Here is a 13,268-nt window from a genome sequence, read left to right as displayed (position 1 = left end):
AAACTACCTGTGCATTATCCATTTCTTTCATTCATGAAGATTAGGCCCCATGCATTATATATTACACTTAATGTAATGTATCTTCCTTCTGTGTTCCACAGTTACTTTTCAGCCTATCATCACCATTTGTCTTTCCTTAGCCTTCCAATTTTCCCAGTGTCTGCTGACTATGAGGTGGCTGGCTTTTTTAGTCTGAAGCTGCTGTGCCAGAATGTTTTTTTTTTCCTGGCAATATCCCACAGCCTCTGAGATATGGATTTGATATAGGCTAAGCTCCCTCAAAAATTAAAGCACAGATCCCTGAGTGGAAGCCAAGACCCCATGAATACAGAAGAAGTCTAATTCTTCTAAGTAACTTACACAGTTTGCTAGTGGGGGCCTTCCACATTAAGGGGGAGTAAATTCAACTTGACAAATATTTATTAAGCCAGATATTGGGTTAGACCCTGGGGATACAAAGACAAAATGGAAACATACTGCCAACAGAGAGCTTATACTCTGAGGGGATACAACATGAACCCATTTAAGAATAATAAATTGGATAGGGGGTAAAGGGAACAAAAGAAAGATCCAGATTAAATGCTCCTGGAATATATGAGGAATCAGAAATCACTAATTCATGGGGTGAACAGAAAAAACTTAATGGAGAAGGTACTTGAGTGCAGCATTGAGGGAAGAGAAATTCTGATAGAACAAGATGAGGAGGGAGTTCTTTTCAGACATGAGGGAATGAATGAGTTGGTAGGTGTGGGTGGGTAGACGGATAGATGAATGGATGAAGAAATGGAACAACCCTTGTATAAATTTGGTCAACTTTGCATGTATATGTTATCAATATTTTCTCTCTCTCTCTCTCTCTCTCTCTCTCTCTCTCTCTCTCTCTCTCTCTCTCTCTCTCTCTCTCTCCCTCTCCCTCTCCCTCTCCCTTCCTCTCTCCCTCTCCCTCTCCCTCTCCCTCTCCCTCTACCTCTACCTCTACCTCTCCCTCTCTCTCTCTCTCGCTCTCTCTCTCTCTCTCTCTCTCGTCAATCCAGGAATGGAAATATCAGAATCTCAGAAGAAACTTGCTATGTTAAATGCTCAAAAACCAGGTCATAGAAAGTCAAAAGGTAAGTTATCATAAACAAATTCCAGATTTTTTTCAAATGTTATATTGAAAAACTGTCACATATATATGTAGTCAGCTCTTACCTATTTGTGTAAATGGAAGACAGTCTTAAAGATAAAAAATGTGAAATGATAAATAATCCAAAATAATAGATGATTTTAAAATCATCTTTATTTGCCTTTGAATATGCTCCTATTCTTAGAATTCACAAACTCCAACAAAGTAGTGAGGATATACTCTGCAGAAGTCACTCACTCAACAACTTCCCAACTTCCTCCTCCTGCCCCTGACTGCTCTGCTTCTGATTCTGCTCAGCAAATGAATGCCAACATTCTTTCTGCTGAGACTGAAGCAAGGGATATTAGGGATATAGTACAGGACACTAGGTTTAGATGAATTGCCATCTCACTAATATATTTTTCGTAGTGAAGAGAAAAATCGCAAGTTCCAACATGGGTTTATAGGCTTTATTTTGATCCATCCAACAAATAACAGTCTAAAAAGAATTAAGTATATAAAAGTGGATAGAGCATTGGCCCTGGAGTCCAGAGGATCTGAGTTCAAATTCGGCCTCAGACCCTTGACACACTTACTAGCCATGTGACTTTGGGCAAGTCACTTAACCCCAATTGCTCTCCAAAAAAGGGTCAAGGGAAGATGGGAAAGAGGAAGCAAGTCTTTATTAAACACCTGTTACATGCCAGGCATTATGCTAAGCACTTTGCAAATATCATTTAATTTGATCCTCACAGTAACTCTGGGAGGTAGGTACTAGGAAAGAGCATTGATCTTGGAATTAGAAGTCCTGAGTTCAAATTCCTCTCAATGATTCATACTAGCTGTATGACCTTAGACAAGACTTGTTACCACTCAGAGCCTTAAATTCTTCATTTTTATAATAGGGCTAATGATGCTTGTACTACCTGTTTCATGAGGATCCTATGTTCTTTGTACACATTAAGCTTGCTAGAGGATTGAGATATTTTTGGTTTTTCATAGTTGTTATAATAATAACAATAATAATAATAGGAATATGAAAAAGGAATGATGACTTCCAGATGGGCAATAAAGGGGAATCAGGGAATACTTTATGTAGGAAATATAATTTGTTTTGGGTCTTGAAATAAAGGAGAAACTTTAGCAGATAAAGATGGAAATGAAACACTGTTCAGGCAGGGCATAAGCAAAGAGTAGTGTGAGCTAATGTTGGACAAGTAAGTTGGTTTTAGATTTGGAATTTTTACTTTATTTGGTAAGGCCACTACTAAAGGATTTTTTTTACTGCATTTGATAGAGTCACAACTAAAGTTTTTTGAATAGACAAATAACATGATTAAAGAAATTCGTTAGGAAGATTATGTGAGTAGTGATGTGAAGAATGGGATTGGAGAGAGAATGGACAAGAGGCAAGCAGACTGCTCAGAAATTTTTACAAGATTGTATAGTCCAGAACTGATGCAGGCCTGAACTAGTATGTTGGCAGGATGAGTAGAGAGAATATCAGGGGTGGGGAATGTTCAAGATATAACAGAGGAATGGACTTAACCATTGGTTGCATATAAAATGATTAGGGGGTTAAAGTCAGTGTTACCTTTTAGGTTACAAACCTAGGCAGCTGAGAGAGAAATTGTGTCATTAGGAGAGATGTTAAGGGGAGGAACAGGTTTATAGATGGAAATGATGAACTCAGTATTGGCCATGTTGGATCTGAGGTACCATCAGGCTATCTACTTGGAGGTATCTGGAATATAATTGGAAATAGAGGACTGAAGTTCTGAGTGAGAGGATGAGGTTGGAGATATGATTTAGGAGTTATCTACACAGATGTTATCATTGTAGCCATGAAGATCAGTGAGATTCTGGTATTTTGTCTTTTGGTTCATAAATGATGCTGAAATTATCATCTCCATATCTTCCTGCTTTAGGTTATAATGGGTGTTCAGTGCCTCCCCCGCATCAAAGCTTACATCCTATTCACCAACGCCACATCACCGTGCCTACCAGCATTCCTCAACAACAAGTTTTTGCCCTGGCAGAACCTAAGAGAAAGCCATCTCTTTTTTGGCATACCTTCAATAAACTCACCCCATTCAAGAAATGAAAAAAAAAAAATCATCTCTCTGCTGGCAGGGGTTCTGTGTGGAGAAGAGACACGGTCTTTCTTTTCCTCTATTTGAAATTCCTCTTGGACCCTGTGCTGAAGATCATCTTTGCTGGGGATCATTGAAGGAGTGAGGATTTCAACTCACCTTCTAGGAACTTCTTGGACGGTAGAAGAAGGTCATGATGTACAGTCATAAAACAGCCTAGCACAATGCTTGCATTATAGGCACTTAATAATGGCTTGTTGAATTGAAACCCTCCATATTCTTTCTGCTCTGAATTGACCAGAGACTTGGAGGTCTGTGACGTGCTCTAAAGCAAGTAGTGATTGTATTGAACAAGCATTGCTAATGATGAGCATGTTCATTGGTGACTGGTGAAATTGTTTCAGTTTCAAAGGTGAAGATCCAAGGACTTGTTTTTTTTAGCTCATCCCAAGGCATGACTAGCTTTGGAGGACCACTGTTACATTCCGAGTGCCATGCTTGGTTTTGAGGGAAATCATCTATAGAACTGAAATATTTCTTCTTCTTTTCATGTGTTCAGTGGGATCTTAGGGAAGCTTTTGCTTTCCACCAAAGCATCTGTTAACTTCATCTCACCCATTCATAGCTGCAGAAGAGGGCCAAGAACCTTCCTGTTCATTTCTGTACTTCCAAATATTTCCCAAATGGTAGTGGGAAATAGGTACACAGCCTCATTCTCTTGCAGGCTAGGAGAAAAAAAGGCTACTGTTGAATCAAATGGCAGCAATAACTTGAACTTGATCCAAGTGTTCAAAGGTCCTGCTGCTTTCAAGTAAAGAAGTGAGAAGACCTGGGTCCAGTTGGGTTCATTTTTCCTCAAATTAGCTATTCTCCTGCGTGCATTATAGAATTTAGCATGCAGAAATCAATTCTTTCCCATAATTCAACCTATGAGGCTCCTTCTGCCAGCCACATATACCTGTTTTTAATTATAAAATACAAGTATTTCCATTTTTATGATGATAATGTGAATATGTAAAATATTCATGTACTTCTCCTAGCACTTGTTTTTTTCCTCCCATGCATTCCCACAAAGCAAATTCCAAAATAGAAAGAGATAAAATAGCTGAGGGAAAGATGCCCTTGGGCCTTTGAAATAGGTCTTGGTCTTGTGCCTCAATGAGAGTAACAACAGTTTTCTGAAGATTAATCCTTCTTAGAGGAGAGAGACCTTGACAAAATTTAAGACATAGAGAATGGTCAGTTTGGTGCATTTATCTTTTCTTTCCCCTTTTTCCAAGATGCAAATTAGCTGGTATCTGTAGATAACTATATGAATTTTAATGAAAGAGTGATTTTTAGAAATTTCTTATGACAAACTCTTCAAGGGTTTCAAGATGCTTGTTACTTTCATTTTCTTAGCACACTAGAGAAGAGAACCTTATGTTATATAGTTAATCCACTTGTTTTCTAAAACTGTATTTAATTCTAGTGTGTTCTTGTTAGACTGCTCGACTATTTCTAACAGGTACACTCTGAGAATGAAAGCAGATTGATTTAAGGACAAACAGTGGGTCCAGGTCTTCCAGAATGTAGCTCTCCTCCTCACTAAGTCTGGCATTCCCAAAGGAGGCCAGCTGGTGGGAAAGAGCAATCATCAGAAAAAAGTACATGAAGCCTCCCTCTTGGATCTTTATGACACTTATGCAAAATTTGGATGAAAAAGTATTTGTCCACTAACTTATTGTCATACTTTTGATGGCTTATATATAGGAGGTCTTGTTCACTATTTAGAATTACTGTGGTTAATGACTCTATGTCAGCCAGAGGTAGAAGCTGGTGCTAAGAAAAAGTTATCAGTAAGTATTTGTGCCAGTGTATCCAAAAAAAAAAAGGCACTTCAGTTTTAATTGTGTTTGTATAATTGGCCTTTTTACTAACAAGTCTTTTTTAAAGAATGTTGAGTTTTGAAAACTTAATATGCCTTTGATTGCTATTAGCAATAACTGTAGTGATTTGTCTGTGCTAAGTGGAATGTATATTAATCAGCTATTTTTAACAGCTTTTCCATGTTATTTGACAGAATTGCCCTAGGGTAGTCCATGGAATTACTTGACGGTGTTACATTTGTAAATGAAAATTCAATTTTTTAAAAAATTAAGTTTTCTTTTTAATATCAAAAGTTTAATGAACCAATATGTTGTCTCTGCAAAGCTTTAGCACTTCTGAAATTCTTACAGAAGAATGCATCCAAAACACTGACTTCCAGCTCCTCTACCTCCACAGTCTTCCAAATAGAAAATGAATCAATTTGGGGAAATAGTTTGATTGTCTGGTTTCAGTTCAAACACAGATCTGCTTCCATCTGATTAAGTTATTGTGCCAACTCAAATTCGTCCCCAATAAATCTGAACAGGGTATGAATCACTTGGCTGCTTGTTTTCCCTAAGTGAACCCTACAGAGATATTCAGGGGTTTTCAAACACTTCCAAAGATTGGTGTCTCGAAGAAGAATAAGATGGTGGTTGGCACACTTAAGCCTGGGTTTATGTGGCTTGGATTTTGAATAATACATGTTTGAGTTCTAGAAGGATTGAAAGGATTGAGTTCTCCTTTTATATTTGCCAAATTCTCTTCTCTGGATAAGTCATATTTTAAATGGAAGAGCAAAAAAGAAATAAAACAATTCTTAATATAAGGCTTATGTCCATGAGTTTCTCCAAAAACAACCCAGGAGAGAGATTCAAAGGTTGCTCCTCTTTATGTATTGTATAGTAAGTGTTAAAGGAGATTAACAAATTATTTTAATGTATTTCATTTTATGTTGCTCATGAGGGGCAGCATGGCATAATTAGTAGAGAACTGACCTCAGATCCAAGAAGACTTTGGGTTCAGGTCCTCGTGCCTCTGACACATACTGGCTACATGACCTTGGGCAAGTCATTTAGCTTCTCAGTACTCTAGGTACTCAGTACTCTAAGACTTTTAAGTTGTAGAGAAGATGCTGATCTGCACTGGTTGAAGATATTTCCTCACCTGGGAGCCCCCTAGAGTGATGAAATCATAGTTATAAACCATATTATTGTTCATGTATCTTCAGAACAAGATAGCTAGGAAATTGGGCAGGTCCTTTGAAATGACAACTTTTGATAGAAAGGCTTGAAGTAGAATTTCAGAGTAGAAAGGAACCTTTGAGATCAGTTCCATCTCCTCATTCCATAGATGAGGAATTCTAGGTCCAGAAAAATTAAATGATTTGCTGGGATAAGTAGGAGAACCTGGGTCAAGAACTTAGAGCTTTTGGCTTCTGCCACTTATTACTTGTATGATGAGAGACAAATCACTTAACCTCTCTGGGATCTATTTATCATATTAAAAATATCCAATCACCTTGCAGAAGAATACAAACAAATGCTCATTTACTGTGATTTCCAAGTCCCTAGTGAGGAAAAAAGGGGTCTTGGTGTGTGAACTGAGAACCACAACAAAAAGGCAAATACAATTTGCCAAAAACAAAGGAGCCTCCAATGATACAGCTTTAGATTTCAGTAGTTCTGGATTTTTTTTTTCCTTTCTTGACTTGGTAGCTAAAGCATTTCACTACCATATAATGACAATGTTGAAGTGCCTTGTTAAACAGGCAAAGACAGGTTCCTTGTCTGTGGAGCAAATGTTAACCCCATGTTGATTTAAAGGAACAATAACCTTTCATATGTGAAGGACCATTTTCCTTAGGTTAATTTTTCTTGTCATGAAAGTGGCAAAACTGTTGTTACATTATATTTAAAATTTTGGGTATGTTACACATAATATTCAAAATTTGGGATATATTGCACGTTACTATAAATTCTATGGTTTCTGGTACTTTACCAACTGTATGTAACAACAGCCTTTCTGAAGGCCTCCACAATGTTATTTAACATACTAATAGACTCAGATCAGAGCAGTAATTAGCTGAGGTTTAGGGCAGAATTATTATAGTTGTGTGGTTGGTGGTTTGGGGGATTTGGGGACAAGGGAAATAGATCTCTGCCTCACAGGCCTTTTGTTACAATCATGGTTTCCATTGTCTTTAAATCCAAATATCCCCTTGAAGGCTGAAAGACAAACAGTACTATACTGAAGTAGCTGGAGAAATATACCTTAACTCCCAGTTTATCAGAATGTTTGATTAGGCACCCCTCAATCTCTGAATGTGTCAGGCGAGTAACTTTTTATTATAAGATTATTCCACAAATAGTTTATCATTTTCATTGGCTATCAAATTTTTTTTCTCCAGTAGGCAATGAAGGAGGGAGCTCAGGATTGAACAGTGAAAATAACCCATAAACAATCTTTGCAAAAGACCATTGCTTTAATTTTTGGTCTCAAGGCATGATCAACACATGTCAATATCATCTTTGGCCCTTTTCATTGGCATTTGTATAGAGGAAATGCCTTCCTTCTAACTGATTCTGTAATTTAGCAACTCTGTGTAAATATTAGCACTAGCTGTATGACTTGCTTACATAGTTTGCCAAGTATTTTTTGTAACTTTTTATCATGTAAATGTTAACTCACAATTTTACATAGAAGTGATGTTGCCCATGTAAATCAAGTGACAGTTTCAAAGCAGATGAATTAGCTGTTGACAGCTAAGGTATGATGTACAGAATTGCTGGAACTTGGTTATATATTCGAGCTGAAGTGGTGTATTATAAAATTTATTTCCTTTTGATGTGGTTTTATGTAAATGATTTCATTGCTTGTAAATGATGTGTGCCTATCATTTCTGTCATTATGCTTCTGTATGGTAAAATAAAATAATTTGTAAAGCTGGTTTCCAGCAATTTTAATAAGATGTAAGTTGTGACTTTTTTCCAAATACAGGGTGAAAAATTTGAAAAGTATTTCCTTGACTTTCCCGGGAACTACTTCTTTTCCTTTTAGGTACTTCATTTGTTTACATGGCTTTTCTGTATGAAGGCACAGTAAATAAAATCTCAGAGAAGAAGGAAAGTGAAACATGAAATTAAGGAAACTGTGAAGAAACTTGCTTAATGGGAGGAGAGGGAAAAGAGTAGAGGAAATATTTCTCACATCCAATCTTTTACTTTCTATTCCTATTGCTACCACCATAGTATATAATTCAGACACTCATAATCTCCCAACCTAAGTCTTCCCCCATTCTTTACCTCCTCTAATCCATTTTTTTTGTTAACGTATGCAGTATGCAATATTCCACTCAAAAATTTGCTGTGTCTCCCATTGCCTACCAAATAAAAGCATAAACTCCTTATCCTGGCATTCAGAGAATACCCCAGTTTGACCCCAGACTGTCTTTTAGCTTTATCTCAAATTGTTCCCTTTCATGGATTCAACTTTAAAGCTAAAGTGGACTCCCACTCATCCTTTCCAGTCTCCATAACTTTACTTGTAACTGGAATGAGCTCTGTCTGTTTTCCACCTTTTGAAATCTCTCCCTTCAAAATCCAGTTCAGGGGGCACTCAAAGCAGCTTTCCCTGATAACTTCTCCCAGCTAAAAATGATCTCTCCCTCATATTTCCCATAGTGCTTTGAACCTCGTCTTGACACTAACCACATTCTATCATAGTTAACATATAAAAATCCTATTTCTTCCCATTATAAGCTTAAGGGCAGTGATTATGTCTTGCTTTCTGTATCCTGAACACCTAACACATAGAGTCTGAGATAATTATTTGATAAATATTTATTGAATAAAGAAGCCTTGGAATGCATTGGGATGAGAGAATAGAGAACAATGTAGACGAGAGTTGATCAGCAGAAGGTCCTGGAATCAAAAATGAATGACAAGGATCTATCCCAAAGGGCAGGGAAGCCTATTGAAGACAGGCATACCATGGTCAGAGAAGAAAAATGTAACAGCAACATTTCTGAGAGAGTGAAGAATGAAGAAAACTGCTATGGTAGATTGTGGTAATAGCCAGCATTTATGGAGCACTTTAAGGTTGGCAAAGCAAACTCATTAGGTTGCAGTGAGGGAGATGAGAGTAGAGGAAGATGCCTGCCATTCCCATAATGCTTTGTGTTTTTCCAGATGCTAGTGCTTGTCTAGGGAATTGCTACCAGGCTGTCTGTGCAAATGGGTTGCCTAATTCCTTGGAATTGATTGACTTAATCATAAAGGCAGGAGATGTAAAGATCAATATCTAATATCTCAGAAAGGCAGGAGATGTAAAGATCAATATCTAATATCTCAGAAGAACTAAGTAAATTGTCCATAGTTTGACATGGATTTGTGTATAAGGGAGGGCTCCTGCTCTATGGCATCTTCTCGATGATAATATTGGCTTCCGTTTCTAGAACACTTAGAAAAACCCTGTGATACAGATAGTGCTACTATTATTACCTCCATTTTAAGGCAACAAAATACACGCAGAGAAATCATTGCCCAAAGTCATACATTATCAGAAATTCAAACCTGGGCTTCTGACTCAGAATCTACTACTCTTTACATATTACACCATATCTGGCCACGTTTGGATTTGGGTTGTTTTTGTTCAGTTGTTTCTGTCTCTTTATTGATCCCATTTGGGGTTTTCTTGGCAGAGACACTGGAGTGCTTTGCCATTTCCTTCTCTAGCTCATTTTACAGATGAGGAACTGAGGTAAACAGGGTTAAGTGACACGCCCAGGGTCACACAGATAGTAAGCGTCTAAGGCCATATTTGAACTCAGGAAGATGAGCCTTCCTGACTTCAGATACAGCACCCTATCCACTGTACCTCCTAGCTGTCCACCACAATAAGTCCTAAGAATAGAATGCCTTTCAAAAGGAAACACTCAGGGACTAGAAAAGGTGATAAAAAACAAAGGGGTATTAAAGTCAGAGAAGGCCAGAAAGCAATTGAAAATTTTCCCAGGGAGATTTTAGAGACATGAGGAACTTGATATTAGGACCAGTTAGCACATACAAGCATAAACATGTAATTACATACTATATTACATATCTAAAACTTTGGGTTCATTAAGTCTAGGATAGATCAATGAAATAAATGTGCCTTATAGTGGATGAAAGGTCATAATCCCAAAATGGTTTTCTTCTTTGACAAATAGGAATTGGCAAGGCAACTTGCAAATAAATGTTAAATGTGTTAAGTTTATTAAATCTTGGCATCTTTTTGTTAATAAGACAATTAATTCGCAAGATAATAGATCTAGAGCTGGAAGGATCTTTAGAGACCATCTAGTCCAACTCTTTTATTTTTCAGAAGAAGAAACAGGCCTAGGGAAATTGTAGGACCCTTGACTAAGGTCACACAGGATTTGAACTCAGGGCTACAGACTGCAGAGCCAGTGCTCTTGCCAAAAATGACTAGGAGATTTTGAAAATGGGAGTGACTTGATGTCATTGTAAAGAAACCTCTTGGGGTGGCTAGGTGGCATAGTGAGTAGAGTGCCAGCCCTGGAGCCAGGAGGACCTGAGTTCGGATGTGGCCTCAGACACTTAACAGAAAAACAAAACAAAACAAAACAAAAAACCTAGCCATGTGACCTTGGGCAAGTTACTTAACTCCAATTGCCCCCTAAAAAGCAAAAAACAAACAGTATTTATAAAAAAAGAAACTTCTGATCATGCTTAGACTTTGTAACAGGTAATCCTCCAGAAATAAAGGTGTCTTGGGATAGTGGGGATGGTGTTTGGTTATGGGAGGTCATAGAGAAGGGAAGCTCTGAATTATCTACCAAAATAAGGAGTGAGGCATCCTATAAAATCTCAGTTGAAGAGGAGTTCACTCTTCAGCTCTATTTGATTAAATTTGAGAATACCTATATTAAAACCTCTTTGGAACCTATTAAAGACTATCTCAACATGGAATCAAAAGTGTTCAGAGGTGGCATATATAAGTTCAAAGAAAGGATTGAGAAGGTGTAACAAAGTAAATAAGGAAGATATAATGACTTGCCTGATAAAAGGATGTGGTTTTGTTCTCAGTCAATAAGCATTTATTACCTACTATGTGCTAAGCATTGTACAAAGCTCTGGGGATAGAAAAAGAACCAAAAGACGGTCCCCACCCCCAACGATCTCCTAATGTAATGGAGGAGACAGCGAATATATACCAAGAAATCTATAGACAGGATAAATAAGGAACAGAGGGAAGGCACTAGAATTAAAAGAGGTTGGGAAAGGAAGTCAAGGAAGCCAGTAGGCAGGGATGAGGAAGGAAAGCATTTCAGGCATGGGGACAGCCAGGGAAAATGCCTAGATCCAAGAGACATGGTATCTTGTCTGCATCACTAAATCAAAGATTCCATGGTGGACAATAAAGTGTAAGAAGATTAGAAAGAAAGAAGAGGGGATAAGTTATGAAGGTCTTTGAATGACAAAAGGAGCATTTTGCATTGATTCTGGAAGTGATGGGAAGCAACTAGAGTTTACTGAATAGGAGAGTGATATGGTAGACTTGTGCTTTAGAAAAAAATCACTGTAGTGGCTGAATGGAGGATGGATTGGAGTAAGGAGAGACTTTAGCAGATACACCCACCACAGGCTATTGCAATAGTCTAGGAATGGGGTGATAAAGGCCTGCACTAGAGTATTAATTGTTGTTTGTCCTTCGTTCTTGAAGAGGACTATGACGTCAGGAAGGTGATGCCATGACTTGCAAGTGAATTGGATTTAAGTGAGGCAGGGCTGTCCAAAGTCACCAGCCTCACTTTCTCCTCCAGAGTCATCTGGGTCCAGTGGCAAGATAGAGATCAGGACAACTGGAAATGACCCTCAGAGTATTAGCGATGTCAAAGGAGAGAAGGGGGCATATTTGAGAGATGTTATCTACCACGACATGATTTTTATAGACATTTCATAATGTCTATAAAATATAATAATTTTCTGCATTATCTCCGCTAATGCAGAAAACCATTCTTCTATGTCATAGGAGATAGTCTCCTAATTTGTTGTAGCAGAAAAAAATTCTCCCAGTTGAGAATTTCCCTCTGGTGATGTCTTTCACACTGCGGCTGGTCCCTAGGCAGGACTCAAGCCTATGCCATTTGGCATAGTCTCTGCCTTAGCTTGCACTGGGTTAGTTTTACCTACAAGAATGTAGGGTCACTTATGCACCAACAGACATTGAAATAGATTTTAGTGGAGGATAAGAATAAACTCATTAAAATTAAGTAGAAGATACAAATTCTTTTTTGTTGTTTTTGTTAAATATATACTTCCTCTTCAGCCTAAAGTTTAGGGCCTAAGTGACAAAAAAAATGAACCCAATTCAACTCAACTCAGACTCAATTTACTTTGATCACTTAGTTTCTTACTTTGTTATAGACCCCAAACAGATTAATAACTTTGTTTTCAAATTAGAAAGCAAACTTGCTAACTCTACAGCCAGGAAATGAGTTCAGATTCCAACTCTGCCCCTATGATCACATGTATGTGTTCTTGCTTAAACATCTCCAAGGTTTTTCTGGTATCTCATTTCAGGGAGGCCCCAGCTTTAAAGGCACGGACCATGAAAGTTCTAGCATAGAATATAGAAATCAAATCAGGCAACAAGCATTCATTACTATGTCCCACTGTTGTGCTAAGTACTAAAGATAAAAGAAAGGCAAAAACAGGCCCTGCCCATGTGGAGCTTTCTTTTTTTTTTTTTAATTAAATTATTTATTTTTCATTTTCAACATTCACTTCCATAAGTTTTAAATTTTCTCCCCATCCCTTCCTAAGATGACTTGCAATCTGATATGGGCTCTATACATACATTCCTATTAAACATATTTTCACATTAGTCATGTTGCACAGAAGAATTATAAAGAATGGGAAAAAAAAAAAACAAAAGAAAACAAAAATGTCTCCTTTGCTCTGCATTCCGACTCCATAGTTCTTTCTCTGGATATGGATGACATTTTCCATCATGAGTCCTTTGGAATCGTTTTAGGTCCTTGCACTGCTGAGAAGGGCTAAGTCCATCAAAGTCAATCATCACACACTGTGGGCTGTTATTGTGTACAATGTTCTCATGGTTCTGTGAAGTTCATTTTCTGATGGAGGAGACAACAAACATGTAGATAACTAGGTACATACAAGATATATACAGAGTAGAAAGAAGGTGACCTGACA

General features: G+C 37.7%; 1 protein-coding gene across 3 annotated transcripts in view; it reads left to right on the top strand.

Annotated features, from left to right (window-relative positions):
* The window catches only part of SPATA13 (spermatogenesis associated 13), a 156,217-nt gene extending 148,202 nt beyond the window's left edge, over nt 1-8,015 (top strand). For all 3 annotated transcript variants that reach the window (XM_069080628.1, XM_069080629.1, XM_069080630.1), the window contains 2 exons: nt 1,035-1,109; nt 3,034-8,015. In XM_069080628.1, the coding sequence (XP_068936729.1) occupies nt 1,035-1,109; nt 3,034-3,209 (251 nt within the window). In that variant the 3' untranslated portion in view covers nt 3,210-8,015. The remainder of the gene's footprint in view (nt 1-1,034; nt 1,110-3,033) is intronic.
* Nucleotides 8,016-13,268: the final 5,253 nt, after the last annotated feature.

Source organism: Petaurus breviceps, unplaced genomic scaffold, assembly GCF_028583685.1.
Source record: "Petaurus breviceps papuanus isolate PSGF00001 unplaced genomic scaffold, PetGlider_PUasm1.0 91133, whole genome shotgun sequence".
Lineage (NCBI taxonomy): Eukaryota > Metazoa > Chordata > Mammalia > Diprotodontia > Petauridae > Petaurus > Petaurus breviceps.
This window is presented reverse-complemented; position numbering and strand designations above follow the sequence as displayed.